This window comes from Chiloscyllium plagiosum, unplaced genomic scaffold (genome assembly GCF_037043375.1).
Source record: "Chiloscyllium plagiosum isolate Xiang-an unplaced genomic scaffold, Cpla_swu_hap1 HiC_scaffold_30, whole genome shotgun sequence".
NCBI classification, from domain to species: domain Eukaryota; kingdom Metazoa; phylum Chordata; class Chondrichthyes; order Orectolobiformes; family Hemiscylliidae; genus Chiloscyllium; species Chiloscyllium plagiosum.
The window spans coordinates 10,617,725-10,637,117 of NW_028270168.1; the positions used below are offsets into that span (position 1 = coordinate 10,617,725).

Consider the following 19,393-nt stretch of genomic DNA (forward strand, 5'->3'; position numbering starts at 1 on the left):
CCCTTAGCAATTATGTACATCATTTAATTTGCAACATGGCATTTGTGCTACTTAAAATGGTGTAAATATTTAGTCAGAATCCTGATATCCAGGATCTAACATGAAAAATATTTAAATAATAGCTTTATCTTCTCACAATCCTTTCTATTTTTGTCTGTAGTCTTTCTTCATCTACTCTACATGGAATTGCTTCAAGTTTATTAAGGAATTGGAACAGGAGAGCAGCTTAGTTGACACTCTTCTTAATCTTCGTTCTCGGGTAAGAGTTGGCTATCACAGCCTAATGATTTTGCGGTGGGGAGTAAAAAGATGAGTATATCAGATATGTTTTCATCCTTCGTTTGTGTATGATCAGTAGATGTGCATCCTAATATGGCCACTTGAGTTCCCTCAACAGATATGCATAACATTTAACAATATACTCTCGTTGGCAGCTGAAGGTATGGGGTTGAGTGTGAATCCATGTCTATGGCACAGCAGATTAATTGAATTATTTTGAATTTCTCTGCTCAGCTTCATGAATTGATTTGTATACAGCCTTGTTATTAAATTGTTTGTATCACTGATTTATTTTAGCACATTGCTATCATGGCTGATGTATTGCATGGATATTTAAAGTCACAGATGTAGAATAAGGAAACAGACTCTTTGGTCAATTCGTGCATGTTGACCAGATATTCTACTTTAATCTAATTCCAGTTAGCAGCATTTGGCTCATATGCCTTTAAACCCTTCCTATTTCTATTTATATACCCATCCAGATGCCTTTTAAATATTGTAATTGTACCAGCCTCCATCACCAACTCTGGCAGCTCATTCTATACTCTCTGTGTGAAAAGGTTGCCTCTTAGATCCCTTTTAAATCTTTTCCCCTCTCACCTTAAACCTATGCTGTCTTGTTTTGGACTCCCCTACCCTGTGGAAAAGACATTGACTATTTACCCTATCCACGCCCCTCATGATTTTATAAACTTCTACAAGGTCACCCCTCAGCCTCCAAAGCTTCAGGAAAAATAGCCCCAGCCTATTCAGCCTCTCCCTATAGCTCAAACTCTCCAACCTTGGCAACATCCTTGTAAATCTCTTCTGAACCTTTGAAGTTTAACAACATCTTTCTGATAGTGTTCCTATTTCAAGATGTCCTGTAAATATTTAAAAATTAAAGCTTGTTGGATGCTTATGCTAGTTACGAAACATTAGTAAAGCACCATGTTGATTAATATAAATTTATATTGCCACCATTATCTTCAACCTCATTTTGCTTGACATCCTCTTCTATCTCAGCAGTGTGGTTTATATATTCTAAAATTTCAGGCTTTCATGTGCAGAAGGCCAACTAATAAGCATAGAAGGGTGACCTGTTGAATGAAATGAAATCAATGAAGCTTATATAATCAATACTGCATCCTCCACTTATTTGATTTGTATAAACATAGAGAATTGGAGCAAGAATAAGCTATTTGGCCTATTGAGCCTACTTTGCCATTCAGCATGATTATGGCTGAACTTCAGTCCAAAATGGCCTACCTTGTATCCTGAGGCCAAGACCTCTTGCTCTGCACTCTGATCAAGAAAAACATCTTCCATGGATCTATCTATCCAGCCCTGTCAGAATTTTATACTTTTCAATGAGATTCCCTTCTCATGCAGGCCCAGTCAAGCCAATCTCTATGCGTATGATCAACATGCCATCCCAGAAATCAATCTGAGGACCCTTTATCGAACTCCTTTTATGGCAAGTGTATCTTCTCCTCTATAAGGAGGTCAATACTATACATAATACTCAGGGTACAGTCTTACCAAAGCCCTGTAAAGCTACAGTAAAACTTCCTTTTTCCTGTACTCAAACTTTCTTGCAGTGAAGATCAATATACCATTTGCTTTCCTAACTGCTTACTGTACCTGCTTCCTTGCTTTCAATGACTGGTGTACAAGGATACCCAGGTTCATTTATACAAAAAAAAGAACTGCAGATGCTGAAAATCTGAAACAAAAACCAAAATAGCTGGAGAAACTCAGTAGGTCTGGCTGCATCTGTGGAGAGAAAGCAGAATTAGCATTTGGGTCATTTGATCCTTCTTCAGAACCTTTGCATTCATGCTTACAACCTCAGTTCTGAAGAAGGATCACTGAACCCTAAAATGTTAACTCTGCTTTCTCTCCCTAGATGCTGCCAGACCTGCTGAGTGTCTCCAGCTATTTCTGTTTTGGTTCCCTTTATCAATATTTACAAATAATTGAAATTTAAATAATATTCTGCCGTGGATATGCATTAGGTTATTCACATTATATTGAAAATGCAATTCATTTTAGACCATTCAACTTGTCTAATCACTTGAAGCCTCTTTACATTCTCAATCCTACTCTAGTTTTGTCTCATCTACAAAGTTAAAAATATTTCTTTGGATTACTTCACTCAAATTTATGTGTATTGTGAATAGCTAGGGGCAAACACTGATCCCTGCAATACCTTATTTGTCATTGCCTTCCACTGAAAATGACCCACTTATTCCTCTCTCTGTTTCGTGTCTGCTAACCAATTTTCAATCTGTCAGTTTATTCCACCAATCTCAAATGCTTTGATGTTGTACACTAACTTCTTATGTAGGGCTTTATCAAAAGCTTTCTGAAAATCCAAATATGCCATATTCACAAGTTCTCCCTAATTTATTCTACTACTTATGACCTCAAAATAACAAACTTGATTTCCCTTTCATAAGCTTCGTCAGGTTTATGTAATCCATTTGGTATATTCTGTTTTAATTTCCTTTTATAATAAATTCCAGAATTTTCCCTATCACTGATGTTAGGCTAACCAGTCTGTAATTCCCAGTTTTCTCCCTTTTTTAAATAGTGAGGTTGTATTTACCACCCTTCAATGGCTGTATCAGAATTTATAATATTTTGGAAGGTGACAACCAACATATCTACAATTTCTATGGCCATCTCCTTTAGTACCCAGAGTTGTAGGTTGTGGTGCTGGAAAAGCACAGCAGGTCGGACAACATCCGAGGAGCAGGAGAATTGACATTTTGGATGTAAGTCCTTCATCAGGATGTTGATTAAATGATCAGAATGTGAGAATGACAGAACAATGATATGTCTAACTGTCAAACTGGAAAGAACAGATGATCTCACTGGAGTGGAGGCAGTGTGAGAGAACATGGTGACAGAGAATGCAACAAGTAAAGCTAAAAAAAGGGGAAGAAATAGGAGTTTATTCACAATCTGAAGGTGTTGAATCAAAATTAAGTCCAGAAGGTTGTAAAGTCCCTAGTCTGAAGATGAGATGTTGTTCCTGCAGTTTGCGCTGTGACTCGCTGGAACATTGCAGCATGCCGAAAGCAGACAAGTGGGCAATCGAGCAAGATGCTATGTTAAAATGATCAGCTATAGGAAGGTCGCGGTCATGCTTGCGCACGGACTGAAGATGATCTGCAAAGTGGTCACCCAGTGCAATGTGCTTTTGATTTCTCCAGCGTAGAATAGGCCACTCCTCAGCCCATTGGCCCAATTTATCAGGATCTCTTTGGAATCTTAGATAACCTTCTTCCCTGTGCACTCTTGTTCACCTTTGTTGAATTCTTAACTACTCCCCGTTCTCAGGCTTTCTACTTTTTTTTTATACAACTTCATATAATTCCTCTTTGAATCTAATAACATTGGTATTTTCTTTCTTTAGCCATGGTTAAGCTAGTTTCCCTGTTACATTCCTTTCAGAGAAAAGAACATATCATTGGGTTAGTAACCATTGTCTATCCATTGTAATGCCCTTTTATGAAGTTATGCAGGCTATCTCAACCAGTTCACTTCTCATAGATTTATAGTTTGTTTTCTTTAGATTTAGGACTCTAGTGTCAGATTGTATACTACATGTTCTGTGCCAGTGAAGAATTCTATAATGTTAAGGTCATTTCTTCCAAAATACATAGAACAAAATTATTAAGTAACCCATTCTCTTTGCATAAAACCAAATCTAGGATAGCCTTTTCTTCAGTTGGTTCCTCAGTGTACTGGTCTGAAAAAAATCTACCTTGCACACAATTCAGCATTTCATTCACTACAGCATTATTGCTAATGTGATTTGGCTAGTCTGTAGGCAGATTGAAGTCACCCATGACTTATGGGTCATAAATCTACAAGCGCATGAGGGGTGAGTATTTTGAAATATGACAACCAACATATCTACAATTTGAATGATGCCCAGAGTTGTAGATTATTAGGGTCAAAATGTGTGGCAGGTACTTGGGAACACCACCATCTGTAAGTTTCCCTCCAACCCACTCACCACTCTGATTTGGAAATATACCGCCATTCCTTCACAATGGTTGGGGCACAATCCTGGAACTCTCTCCCTACCGGCATTGTGGGTCAACCCACAGCAAATGGACTGCAGCGATTCAAGAAGGCAGCTCACCACCACCACCTTGAGCAAATAGGGCTGGGCTATCAATGCTAGCCAGCGACGCTCAAGTCCCACAAATGAATTTTGAAAAATGTTGGTTGTGACACACTGGGCAATTTCATAAAAGGGCATTACATGGAGAGGCAATTGTTACTATTGTCCCCTCATCCACCCCAAATGCATACAATGCAACAATTATACATTCCTTTCAGAGAAAAGAACTTAACAGAAAAAGTGGCCTAACTGAGACTTATGAAAGAAATTTAATGATATTATTAGATTGGTACTGTATCACCCATGTTGAGTGCATCACTAATTTCCTGTTTAATGCCATTCTGTATGTTATCATGACTATTTCGAGACCAGTTGACCAATGTTTTCTGCCCTTGATTGCTCCTTAACTCCAATGGACTGATTTCACACCTTGGTTTTCCATGTTGATATCCTTTCTCATTATTGCATTGATTTCATCTTTCACTAACAATACCACCATGTATTAATTGTCTCTGGTTTTCAAATTATATTTTATGTCACACCTTTGAGAGATTGTTATGTATTTATGGGTTATTACTGACAGTGGAAAATTAAGGCAATGCAAGTACCTCTCATCTATATTTCCCCCTCACCATCACAAACCTATCCCTTCACATTAATCTCGAAGATGCTATTTTTTCCTTGGTAATTTATTGAAATGACCATCTGTCAGAATCACCTTTAGCAGATCTAATACACTTGCAGCTTGAGGTACAAGTTGCTGTATAGTGATCAGGAAAAATCATCGCTCACTTTCACTTCACGCACCCCCCCCCTCAACCTTTCAAGCCTGCAAAAGTGTAATGATATTGAAGTTCTGACATGCCTGCACTATAATATTGATTTCTTTAACTTAAGGGAAATTTGTGATGACATCTAAGAAACTTTGTCTTGGATTTGTTCAATGTCAAAATGTGTACGTAGGCTAGGTTTAAATTACATATGTCAGGCATGAGAGTAGAATTCCTTAAGGCATCAGCTTCCGCCTTGAATATTAAAATTGTTTCTCTTCTCTTTTGGGTTTTCCAAATAGGAAAAATTTCCGCAGGAAGATAAACCAAAAACTCAATAGTGAGTATAGTTTAGTACAGAGAGCTTTAATTCTCTTAATCATTTGTAAATAAGAAAATGCCAATAAATATGAATCTAAGACAGATCTGTAATTGTTGATGAAATACTATACCTGTTTATTTGTGCTACTCAAGATCCGTTTGCTTCATGCTCCTTTTAAAACTAGAACATACCATAAGTATAATGTTATTGTTATTCCTTCTGGTTCTTTTTTGAACTAGAGAGATATTTTAACAACCATTTTTAAATTCCATTCTCTTATGTACTTCAGTGAATTAAAATATTTTCTGATTGATTTGAACTGTATTATTTAATAACATTATGTAATGAAGAACTTAATTTTGCAACCAGACTCCGCCACCAGCATATGAAGACATTATGAAGTTGCCATTATATGAGGAGGTTGTAGATGCACTGGAAGAATTGCCACACAAGAAGTCTCCACCATCGTTTACACCAAATTAACATACAGTGACCAAATGTGAACATGTCTGTTCAGTACATATTTTAATATTAGCATACAATATAGTGTTAAGAACATGCTGCAATTTATAGGGTCCTGTTTCCACTTTTTTGGCAGTTCAGTGAATTTTATAATTGTTATGCTTATTATTTTTGAGGAGTTTTGTTTTGGTTGAGTAAAGTGAAAATCATACAGTCAAAATATACCAAAGTGAGGGGATTTCAGGTTCAGATGGTTATCATTTGTAGTATATGTTAAATTTCTAATACTGGCTCTAATAACTATTGGTGGCAATACTTGTGTTTTGGAATTGACACATTGTGAGTATGTTTCAGTAGTATTGATGGGTATTGCATTGAACCATTAGGCAATAGACTAGATTTTCTGTAAAAGAAACAGAAAATATTAGAAATGCTTAGAGCATGGCTAGATTTTCTACTCCATCCCAACATTCCTAGACTAATGAGTGCATCTCCTTTGAAAATCCATCAATAGGTCATTAGGAATGAATTTTAGATAGATGATAGCTACACACCTTTAGTTAGATTGGTTTTTAAAATAAAAAATAGCAAACATTTGCTTCACAAAGGTACAGTGCTCAAAGGTATATTTGCCAACTTTAAAAAAATCATCTCCCATCATGTTTTATTTACCTGATAGATGTATTTTAAGAGCTTTACTGACACTAAAGTGTGCTTTTAACAGTCATCAGATGATGTTCAACTCTGAAACTGCTTCCTAATGGTTTGGAGGCTGAACATAAGCATTGTAATTTCAGGCTAATTCCAGAATCCTTAAGGTTTTAACAATTTCTTTTCACAATTAACCATTATTTCATGGCAGCTAGAAATACTGGAAAAGCACACATAACCTCTCTAATATTATGACACTGAGCATTCATATGTCTCCAATACAGCCACTCTTCAGTCAACAAATGTATAAGTTGATTAGACGACTTTGCAGAATGGTTGTATATATCAACTGAAGGTGATTCAATGGGGTTTGACTGTGGAAGATTCAAGCTTCATTGGATTTTTGTCAAGTGCAAAATGAGCTATTAGTATTCCAACTAAGATGCATCAGGACAAAACCTATTTATCAGGTTTCTGAATGAGCCCCTTATGAATAGTTCCTATCAAACACATTCTGATTACTTAACTGAAGGTAAACCACATTTAAAAATATTTTAATACCTTACTGGCAGTGGAAAAGCTCATCATATGTTTGAACAAGACTGAAATTAAGATTGGATGAAAAATATTTACTCTGTAAGCTAAAGATCAACAAATTAAAATTGTGCTGTCTTCTAATGACTGGTCTAAATGTTGCTTCAGAGTGATTTATTTTAAGCTAAATTTTGGTGCGGGGTAGGGTGGATGGGGTTGAAAATGTTTTCTTTACAGAATTTTTAGTGGAATTATAAATGAGTTCTTAATATGTTTTCTAAAAAAAAAGCAAGAAATTCTGCTCCCTAGGTCGAGTTAGTCAAATCCATATAAAGTATTTTCTTTCAAAAAGTAACCAATTGACTTTGTTCTTATCCATTTGAAAGGACAATGTATGAAAGCTTTATAAACATGTTTAATGTTTGTCAGTTTATGACCATTGTATGTTCACTGTTGCATTTTGAGGTATGTGATAGGTAAGAGGTATTGGTATTGTCTGTTCCTAGTTGCTATTTAATGCTAACTCAGCATTTTCTTTTTCCTCTATTACTGCATTCCACAGTACCTGCAGTTGAGTCCATTATAAAATTCCAGTTACCTGTGGTATATAAACCATTTGAAAGGTGATTTCAATACTAGCTGCTTGCGTTCCTTAAAATCTACAGCTTGTGAGAACAAGATATAAAGCATTAAAATTGTTGAGACCTCAAAGACTCATTTAAGTGTACTTTTTTTTAATTTGAGAAATAGAAATGCAACAATCATAATATAATCTTTACTTGTATTTTTGAAAATTCACTTAACATTTTGAAATCTGTGCTACGTTTTAGCTAAACTGTGGCAAATGCAACTACCCTCACATTTGTGTGCAATCAGTAACATTAGTTCGAAAGCTGGTTCTGCTTATGTTAAATTGAGATTTTTTCATAAATAAAATGCACAAATAATAGCTTTCTGTGGAGTTGTTCAAAAATCTAAATTGTTGGAAACTTTAAGCTATTGTCCAATGTGAGATCCTTGTACAAAAATGCATGTTAATTTATAGCTTTTGGAGCTCTTACCAATACCATCATATCTAGTATCTGAACAAACATTTAGTCGCTGGTAAAGTCCCTAAACCAAAGAAGAAAATGCTTAAAGAATTATTAGCAACCTGAGAGCATTTCCACCTACATCTGTTTAAATCATTATTTTACAGACACAGTATCGTGGAGGTTCTGCTATAGGTGCCATCAGTGATCTGGATGCAAGTTGAGTTTAAAATTATTCTAGTTTTGACAAGTATTTACTTCTCCTAAATTTCTGCTTAATTATTTGCATATTAGTGAACATGTGCCATGAATCAATGCTTTATACATTTTTTTCAAATTTGCTTGAAAACATATAGCTGAATATACTTGAATGGTAAATGCCTCTTGCCATAACTGAAAATGTGTTGCTGGAAGAGCGCAGCAGGTCAGGCAGCATCCATGGAGCAGGAGAATCGACGTTTCGGGCATGAGCCCTTCTTCAGGAATGAGGAAAGTGTGCCAAGCAGGCTAAGATAAAAGGTAGGGAGGAGGGACTTGGGGGAGAGGCATTGGAAATGCGATAGGTGGAAGGAGGTTAGGGTGAGGGTGATAAGGTGAGGGTGATAGGCTGGAGTGGGGGTGGGGACGGAGAGGTCAGGAAGAAGATTACAGGTTAGGAAGGTGGTGCTGAGTTCGAGGGTTGGGACTGAGACAAGGTGGGGAGGAGGGGAAATGAGGAAACTGGAGAAATCTGAGTTCATCCCTTGTGGTTGGAGGGTTCCTAGGCGGAAGATGAGGCGCTCTTCCTTCAGCCGTCGTGTTGCTATGGTCTGGCGATGGAGGAGTCCAAGGACCTGCATGTCCTTGGTGGAGTGGGAGGGGGAGTTGAAGTGTTGAGCCACGGGGTGGTTGGATTGGTTGGTCCGGGTGTCCCAGAGGTGTTCTCTGAAACGTTCCGCAAGTAGGCAGCCTGTGATCGACAATGCTCTCCACCGCATCTCCTCCACTTCCCGCTCCTCCGCCCTTGAGCCCCGCCCCTCCAATTGCCACCAGGACAGAACCCCACTGGTCCTCACCTACCACCCCACCAACTTCCATATACGTCGTATCATCTGTCATCATTTCTGCCACCTCCAAACGGACCCCACCACCACAGATATATTTCCCTTCCCTCCCCATCAGCGTTCCGAAAAGACCACTCCCTCCGTGACTCCCTCGTCAGGTCCACACCCCCCCACCAACCCAACTTCCACTCCCAGCATCTTCTCCTGCAACCGCAAAAATGCAAAACTTGCGCCCACACTCCCCCCTTACATCCCTCCAAGGCCCCAAAGGATCCTTCCATATCCGCCACAAATTTACCTGCTCCTCCACGCACATCATTTACTGCATCCGCTGCACCTGATGTGGCCTCCTCTATATTGGGGAGACAGGCCGCCTACTTGCGGAACGTTTCAGAGAACACCTCTGGGACACCCGGACCAACCAATCCAACCACCCCGTGACTCAACACTTCAACTCCCCCTCCCACTCCTCCAAGGACATCCAGGTCCTTGGACTCCTCCATCGCCAGACCATAGCAACACGACGGCTGAAGGAAGAGCGCCTCATCTTCCACCTAGGAATCCTCCAACCACAAGGGATGAACTCAGATTTCTCCAGTTTCCTCATTTCCCCTCCCCCCTCACTTTGTCTCAGTCCCAACCCTCGAACTCAGCACCACCTTCCTAAACCTACAATCTTCTTCCTGACCCGACCCCACTCCGGCCTATCACCTTCACCTTAGCTTCCTTCCACCTATTGCATTTCCAACGCCCCTCCCCCAAGTCCCTCCTCCCTACCTTTTATCTTAGCCTGCTTGGCACACTTTCCTCATTCCTGAAGAATGGCTCATGCCCGAAACGTCGATTCTCCTGCTCCTTGGATGCTGCCTGACCTGCTGCGCTTTTCCAGCAACACATTTTTAGCTCTGATCTCCAGCATCTGCAATCCTCACTGCCTCTTGTCATAAACCTATTTTCAGCTATATTAGGAAAGTATGCATATTTACACCAGTGTCTAGTTCACCACTGTAACTGACTTGATTTTAAATAATTGAAAGTGATTTTTATAAAATCTTTAGAACCATTTGCTATTTTTGCATATGTGTAGTATTTCCTCTTACTAAATTAAAATTTTATGTACACAAGCTTTTAAAACTTACCTTATGTGTCCTTGTGCCAAAACATTAATTTTAAGAGCCTCCTTTTGAAGGCTTGAAAGTTGGTGCAATAAGCAGAAACATGAGTTGATGTTTAACTTAATTAGGGCATGGTTAATTTTGTGAGCAGGGCTTGTGTCTAGCTCAAATATGAAAAGAAATTTATCTTTACAATAATTATAAAATTGGGATCTTTTGCACTGTATTGACTGAATAGGAGTGAATAATGGTGAACAACATAATGCAACCTAGCTGAAAACCCTGAGTTTTGACTTATAAAATTCTACTCTTCATAGGCAGAAAACTTCAGCTGTGTAAATAATGGCCCAGATTTGCAGTTGTATTGGCGAGACTGTCAGCTTTCGCCATCGTAAAGCTGTGAAATTGACTGCAACTTCTGACATTTGCAATTATATACATAAATGTGGAAATACAGGTGTTCCTCCAACCAATATCAATTAAAGTTCACGCCAGCTGGAACTCAATTTTTTAAATCACCAATTTGTTATGAACTTTCACTTTTTGAGAAATTAATTTTGCTGTAGACTCAGCTTGAATAAATTACACTTTGAGTCTAAAATTGATCTTTATAAGCTTGTTTGGCGATGGTTTTCAATTGAAGGTAAATTTGAATGTTCGTGTGATTATTCTGTGGTTGTATGCCTGACAGCAAGCCTAGGTAGTTTGATCATTATAGATCTTTAGACTCAAATTGTTTCACTATGAAAAGATTTAAGGATTTTCTGCCAGGATGCATTGTCAGCAACCTGTATGCTAACAGTAGTTAGACTCCTGAGCTCTCAAGTCCCAGAAAAGTGTTGAGAATGCCCAGTTGTGAATAGGACTGTCCATTTAATTCCAGTTAAAATAGAGTTGGGATCTAAAAAAATCTGCATTTCTGTCTGCTTATAAGGCAGGTGTTGCCCTGGTGATGGATTTTGACATGGGAAGGCTACAGAGAAAACAATTGTAATATCAGATTGTGTCGGCTTTCTGAAAATACCACGGATATCACAAACAAGTTAATTTGTGTCAATATCAGGCATGAATGGGTGAACTGACTCCCTCTTTTCAGCCTCTTTGGTTGGTTGTCATAAAGGTTTAAGGTTTTTTGTTTAAATCTTTTATCAAACTAAAATGTTAACTGTTCTTAAGCAATGACCAGTCAATCGCAAGAGTTTAAGTGAAAGCTTTGTATTATCTGCTAACCCTGAGCAACACAGGCTGTAATATAGTCATTCGAACCCCTACACACAAACAGAGGTATAAAACTGAAAGTGGATAGTGTCCAATACAAGGAACGTAAAAGTATATACAGTTTAGACACCTTATTGGAATCTTTTGCACTGTACTGGCTGAATTGGAGTGATTAATGGTGAACAAATTGGGTATAATTTAAACTGGAGGCTGTGAATTTGCTGGTTTCCTGGTGCAATTATCAGCAATTCTCCACTGATGCTCTTTCTCTCTGGTTGTTTCTTGGAAACTGAGTCAGTTTCTTTGAGAGAGAGAGAGACATGTCGAAGCATCAGCTTTCTTTTTGTAATCTTGAAGCTCTCAAAAACTCTCTTGAATTTCTGGTTTCAGTGCATATTTCCAAAAGGTTATTTTTTGATGGGTCTGTCTGTGACAACCGTGGTTCAATGTCCAGTACCTTGTATTTGTTAACATCTTGCTAAACCTGTAATTGGTTTCAGTAATAATCTGGATTGGAGAGAGTCTGTTTTTTAACCAAGTCTTCTCCCCTGGATGATTGTTTTGTTCTCTTACTTCCATCTTTAGGTGGCTTTGTAGCTTCTACTCAGTTTACCAGCTTTTTTTTAAATTTGATTTATTGTCACATTTACCTAAGTACAGTGAAAAACTTTTGTTTACGAGCAGTACAGGCAGATCATAGTAAGCAAGGACATAAGATCATAGGGTGGAAAGAAATTGGGCAGAGTAAGTCAGATAGGTTAACCACACAAGACATGCATGAGGCAAGATCAACATTAGCAAGATCAGCTTTATTTGAAGTTAGAGAGTCCATTCATCTATGTTCTTGAACCTGCATGTTTTCAAACTTCTGTACCTTCTGCATGATGGAAGAGGTTATAAGAGAGTATTACTGGGGTGGGATGAGTCTTTGATGATGTTGGCAGCCTTTCCATGTCAATGAAACATAAAAATGGAGTCGATGGATGGGAGTGGTGGTCTGGGCTGTGCACACAATCTTGTGTAGTTTCTTATGGTCATGGGCAGAGTAGTTGCCATACCAGGATGCACCCAGATAATATGCTTTCTGTGGTGCATCTATAATAGTTGGTGAGGATCCTTATGGGCATGTCAAATTTCCTGAGCTGGCTGAGGATGAAGAGGCATTGTGCATTCTTGAACACTGCATCTACATGGGAAGTCCACAACAGGTTGTCAGGAACTTGACACTTTCAATTGCATTTGCAGGCATTTCAATTAGTTGAAAATGTTTATAATCATGTCTTAAAAACAATAGTGTTTAGTCTTGTGACAATTTCCTTGGGTCTGGCAGCTAGAGCAAAAGCCTCTAACAAATCAGAGTGGGAGCTTGTGCTATGATTAGAAAGAACAAATTTGAGAGGAGTTAAAAGGGGCTGGAACATTTGTCTAGCATTAGCTAGAGGGAGAAGAAATGCACTTTGAAAGACATTCTGGAGTTGAGTTGCTTGGCTAATAAAGGAAAATAACCCAAGTAAAGCTGTGGGAGTGAAACATCTGGGAAAATGCAATGTCTGTAACATATTCTTGGTATGTTTTAATATCGTTAAAGTTCTACAGTTTGAAGTGCAAGTTGCCGACAAAAAGTGTTTAGTTCTTAGTGCTTTAAGATATTTATTGTAATAAACAGACTAAATGTAAAATCTTGCTGTCGTCTATTCAGGTATTAATTGGAAGTTTGCCATACATACTGAATCAATTCAATCATAACATTGTGGTGTAACTTTGTTTTTAACAGTGTGCAAAATCATATTGCTGAACAACCCCTGTGAGGGCTTGAAAAACAATGTTCTTAAAATTATATTTTAGTTGTTTAAAATAAAATATAAAAGCAAATATTAAAACATGCTACTACCTGATCCAAGAATTCTTAACTGCTTAATAACATCACTTTGCATTACTGAGATTCCCTGGAGTTTATGCCAAAATGAAATTCACTCTACAGAGCTTTTCATTTATTGCTAACTACCAAAATCAGCCACTGTGTTACACGAGCACTGAGGTGTGGAAGACAAATGTCCTTCGATATGACCAGTGAATTGGAACAATACTGACATTGGCACATCTGTTTTTCTAACATCTTAAAGTATGCTGTGGCTATGAAGAGAAAATGCACAAATTTTGAAAGAGAATGATGGTGAGTCATTTTTGTTTGGAACAAGAGGGATGGTTAAATTGTTACTAAGTATTTCTTCAATACCAGCTTTTACTTTCAATGGCCTGCTGTGAATCATCAGGGTTTCTTGGGATGGGAAATGAGGTCTTTAAGCTGTATGTTATTGATTAATAGTGTGCCAACTTATTTATTAATATCTTCCAAATGATCTGGACCCGATAACATTTCTAGGAATTTCAAGGGCCTGACCACTAATTGAGAGAATTTCAAAAGGACGTTGCCTTCTTCGGGTTCTCAATATTTATATTCTAGATCAATGGTGCAGGAAGAGCACAGCAGTTCAGGCAGCATCGAGGAGCTTCAGCAAAATCGATGTTTCGGGCAAAAGCCCTTCATCAGGAATAAAGGCAGAGAGCCTGAAGCGTGGAGAGATAAGCTAGGGGAGGGTGGGGGTGGGGAGAGAGTAGCATAGAGTACAATGGGTGAGTGGGGGAGGAGATGAAGGTGATAGGTCAGGGAGGAGAGGGTGGAGTGGATAGGTGGAAAAGGAGCTAGGCAGGTCAGACAAGTCCGGACAAGACAAGGGGACTGGAAGTTTGAAACTAGGATGAGGTGGGGGAAGGGGAAATGAGGAAGCTGTTGAAGTCCACATTGATGCCCTGGGGTTGAAGTGTTCCGAGGCGGAAGATGAGGCGTTCTTCCTCCAGGCGTCTGGTGGTGAGGGAGCGGCGGTGAAGGAGGCCCAGGACCTCCATGTCCTTGGCAGAGGGGGAGGGGGAGTTGAAATGTTGGGCCATGGGGCGGTTTGGTTGATTGGTGCGGGTGTCTCGGAGATGTTCCCTAAAGCGCTCTGCTAGGAGGCGCCCAGTCTCCCCAATGTAGAGGAGACCGCATCGGAAGCAACGGATACAATAAATGATATTAGTGGATGTGCAGGTAAACTTTTGATGGATATGGAAGGCTCCTTTAGGGCCTTGGATAGAGGTGAGGGAGGAGGTGTGGGCACAGGTTTTACAGTTCCTGCGGTGGCAGGGGAAAGTGCCAGGATGTGAGGGTGGGTCGTAGGGGGGCGTGGACCTGACCAGGTAGTCACGGAGGGAACGGTCTTTGCGGAAAGGGGTGGGGAGGGAAATATATCCCTGGTGGTGAGGTCTTTTTGGAGGTGGCGGAAATGTCGGCAGATGATTTGGTTTATGCGGAGGTTTGTAGGGTGGAAGGTGAGCACCAGGGGCGTTCTGTCCTTGTTACGGTTGGAGGGGTGGGATGTGGACGAGATGTGTTGGAGGGCACCTTTAACCACGTGGGAAGGGAAATTGCGGTCTCTAAAGAAGGAGGCCATCTGGTGTGTTCTGTGGTGGAACTGGTCCTCCTGGGAGCAGATACGGCGGAGGCGGAGGAATTGGGAATACGGGATGGCATTTTGCCACAAGCCTGGCCGACCCATTGTCTCAGCATGCTCCTGCCCCACTGAACTTATCTCTACCTACCTCAACACTGTCCTATCCCCCCTAGTCCAGGAACTCCCCACATATGTTCGAGACACCACCCACACCCTCCACCTCCTCCAAGACTTCCGTTTCCCCGGCCCCCAACACCTCATATTCACCATGGATATCCAATCCCTCTACACCTCCATCCGCCATGACCAGGGCCTCCAAGCCCTCCGTTTTTTCCTCTCCAGACGTCCCCAACAGTACCCTTCCACCGACACTCTCATTCGTTTGGCCGAACTGGTCCTCACCCTTAACAATTTCTCCTTTGAATCCTCCCACTTCCTCCAGACCAAAGGGGTAGCCATGGGCACACGTATGGGCCCCAGCTATGCCTGTCTCTTTGCTGGCTACGTAGAACAGTTGATCTTCCGTAATTACACCGGCACCACTCCCGAACCTCTTCCTCCGCTACATTGATGACTGCATTGGCGCCACCTCGTGCTCCCGCAAGGAGGTTGAGCAATTCATCAACTTCACCAACACATTCCACCCTGACCTTATATTTACCTGGACCATCTCTGACACCTCCCTCCCCTTCCTGGACCTCTCCATCTCCATTAGTGAAGACCGACTTGACACTGACATTTTTTACAAACCCACCGACTCCCACAGCTACCTGGATTACACCTCTTCCCACCCTCTCTCTTGCAAAAATGCCATCCCGTATTCCCAATTCCTCCGCCTCCGCTGTTTCTGCTCCCAGGAGGACCAGTTCCACCACAGAACACACCAGATGGCCTCCTTCTTTAGAGACCGCAATTTCCCTTCCCACGTGGTTAAAGGTCCCCTCCAACACATCTCGTCCACATCCCGCACCTCCGCCCTCAGACCCCACCCCTCCAACCGTAACAAGGACAGAACGCCCCTGGTGCTCACCTTCCACCCTACAAACCTCCGCATAAACCAAATCATCTGCCGACATTTCCGCCACCTCCAAAAAGACCTCACCACCAGGGATATATTTCCCTCCCCACCCCTTTCCGCCTTCCGCAAAGACCGTTCCCTCCGTGACTACCTGGTCAGGTCCACGCCCCCCTACGACCCACCCTCACATCCTGGCACTTTCCCCTGCCACCGCAGGAACTGTAAAACCTGTGCCCATACCTCCTCCCTCACCTCTATCCAAGGCCCTAAAGGAGCCTTTCATATCCATCAAAATTTTACCTGCACATCCACTAATATCATTTATTGTATCCGTTGCTCCCGATGCGGTCTCCTCTACATGGGGGAGACTGGGCGCCTCCTAGCAGAGAGCTTTAGGGAACATCTCCGAGACACCCGCACCAATCAACCAAACCGCCCCGTGGCCCAACATTTCAACTCCCCCTCCCACTCTGCCGAGGATATGGAGGTCCTGGGCCTCCTTCACCGCCGCTCCCTCACCACCAGACGCCTGGAGGAAGAACGGCTCATCTTCCACCTCGGAACACTTCAACCCCAGGGCATCAATGTGGACTTCAACAGCTTCCTCATTTCCCCTTCCCCCACCTCATCCTAGTTTCAAACTTCCAGTCCCCTTGTCTTGTCCGGACTTGTCTGACCTGCCTAGCTCCTTTTCCACCTATCCACTCCACCCTCTCCTCCCTGACCTATCACCTTCATCTCCTCCCCCACTCACCCATTGTACTCTATGCTACTCTCTCCCCACCCCTACCCTCCCCTATCTTATCTCTCCACGCTTCAGGCTCTCTGCCTTTATTCCTGATGAAGGGCTTTTGCCCGAAACGTCGATTTTGCTGAAGCTCCTGGATGCTGCCTGAATTGCTGTGCTCTTCCAGCACCATTGATCCAGAATCTGGTTTCCTGCAGTCATTGTTTTTACCTCTCAGTATTAATAGCCTCTTTCTTCAGTTGCTAATAACGATTTCAACTATGATGATTAGTTGTGGGCGGCATGGTGGCACAGTGGTTAGCACTGCTGCCTCATTGTTGGGACGAAGGGCCTGTTTCCACACTAATGTAATGTAATCTAATCTAAATGGATTTGCGGCAGATCCTTTAAAAAAAGACTGTTCCTTAAAGAATTTGTGTTTTATATTTAGAGAATAGCATTTCTCGCCACTATAATCATTGAAGACACAATCAGGTTCAGAATCAGAAGCAGAATTGAGCTTGATAAACCGGCTTTTTTTTCCCCCCCTCCCAAAGTTTGCAAATATGTTTAATACTGAGTAACCCGGCTTTCAAAATCATAGTCTCCAGCCATTTAGCTTGTATTGATTCTGTCTGTTGGAGGTGTGCAAATCTTGCGTCAACAGAGGAGCTGTTGCAGTTGGCGAGCGTCTCCATGGTCGCTGGGGAGCACGCTGACATTTTTTATCGTGGCTTCAGGTGGTCGAGGTACAAACTGAGACAGACTTAACCTCGGCACTTGTGGAACTCCAACTGGCCTCGGTTATCAGGCCGAGCGAATAGCGCCGATTCCGCAAACGACACCCATCTACACATCAAAGTCTTGCTGATAAAGTACAGGAGGGGCAATTCTGCTGAGACCGCCGACTCCACCCTAACTCCCCCAAAAGCAGCCATGTATGAAGCACCTGCACTATAACCGCGTGCTCCAAGACCTTTTTAAAAGCCGATTGTACATTAGTCCATTTCACATAGACGAAGATCTGTTGTAAAATGAATTCCTGGAAAAGTGTCGGAATAAGTCAATATTTGCTGAGCCGGAGTTTGTTCCTGATTTAATCAGTAGTGGTGCAGCGGTTTCCCCCCATTGCTGAACATAAGCAGCTTTTGTGTTTGCTTCGGGGCAACGTAAGATTTCACAGAACGTTCGCTGGAATTGCTCTTGCAAGTGTTCCAAATACTGTATAAGGGGAGGTCAAATATTTAAGCGATCTCACATTTGGAGCACTGTATGCAGTTCAGGTCTTCATGTTGGAGACACCGGGTAAGGTGCGCAGAAAGAAATTCTAGGCAAGGAGCGAAAGTATTGTTGCTACAGGGAAAGACAACTGGGCCGAGGCTTTCCTCCAGAGAGAGCAGTTACCTCCAAAATAATGAAGGGGGTTGAAGTTTCTCTATGTGGGGAGTCTAACATTGAACCGATAAATAGCCATCAATAAACTGGATACCAAATGTTGAGGCGAGTAGCAGAAACTCCTTAAGGGTGAACCAGGGGGGAGAAAGGGAATATACTTATACCAATAAAACAAAGAATTACATATATTGGAAATCTGATACAAAAACACATTGTTGAAGAAACGCAGTAGGTCTGGTAGTGTTAGTGAAACAGAAACAGTTAATGTTTCCAGTACAGTGACCTTTTGTTTTGCTTATGGGGTTAGTTTGAACATAAACACCAACATGATGGGTGTTGAACCAGGAGAAAATAGAACCGAAGTCATTGAAACCTCATTTAAACAAGTTTGTTGTAAATGAGGGAAATTGAATTTCTCCCTGCTTACTCCGAGTAAAGGAAACAAAACCAAAAACGCTGCAAAAATTGAATCAATAAAACCAGGCAATTGGACAACATTAGACTTTAAAATCATTTCACCAAACGGACACTATATTACCAATTTTAGCCATTGAATTGTGTTCAGATCTCAATATAATTCAATTATTTTATTCCTCATAGCAGCAAACCTGGTCTTTTCCTCTGAATGTGGACTGTAACCGCACTGAGGACCGCTCAATTCATAGAGTCTGAAGTCAGATGAAGTTTGGAAAATGCCTGAAGTGATCAAATAGAATTGCGAAGACTCACATTGGTCTCTGGCTTCACAAACGCTGCCTGACCTGCTGAGTGTTTCCAGCACTCGCTGCTTGTATTATTGTTGTAGAGACAAAAAAAACTGTAGATGCTGGAATCCAAAGTAGGCAAGCAGGAGGCTGGAAGAACACACCAAGCCAGGCAGCGTCAGGAGGTGGAGAAGTCGACGTTTCGGGTGTAATTGTACCGAATTGGAGGGACTTTATGTGGCACGGGGCGGTTTTACAAAGTATTTTGTTAAATGGTCAGTTTTGAGAATAAGCCACATCGTGCAAAGTACGTACTGGGGCGGCTGGCAGTAGGGAGGCGAGGTCATTTCAAATACTATTAAATATACGAAGGGATAAAGAAAACTAAAAACACAATTACAAACGCGCGCCGTTCGCGAAAGTCAAGCACGCCCATCGGAAAGTGAACTTGAGAGTAAAGTTCGAATCTGTCTGCATTAACATAGTCAAGGATGCTGCAGACGACAGTAATTT

General features: G+C 41.2%; 1 protein-coding gene across 8 annotated transcripts in view; it reads left to right on the forward strand.

Annotated features, from left to right (window-relative positions):
- LOC122563411 (lysosomal-associated transmembrane protein 4A-like) overlaps positions 1–19,393 on the forward strand; it is a 56,255-nt gene that overhangs the window by 36,194 nt on the left and 668 nt on the right. For 3 of the 8 annotated variants that reach the window (XM_087976722.1, XM_087976720.1, XM_087976723.1), the window contains one exon: positions 161–259. In XM_087976722.1, coding sequence (XP_087832848.1) covers positions 161–230 — 70 coding nt within the window. In that variant the 3' untranslated portion in view covers positions 231–259. Of the gene's footprint in view, positions 1–160; positions 260–5,471; positions 5,510–5,860; positions 8,573–19,393 lie in introns of those variants that run through there. The other 5 variants (XR_015752113.1, XM_043717151.2, XM_087976719.1 and 2 more) reach the window with 5 other exon arrangements.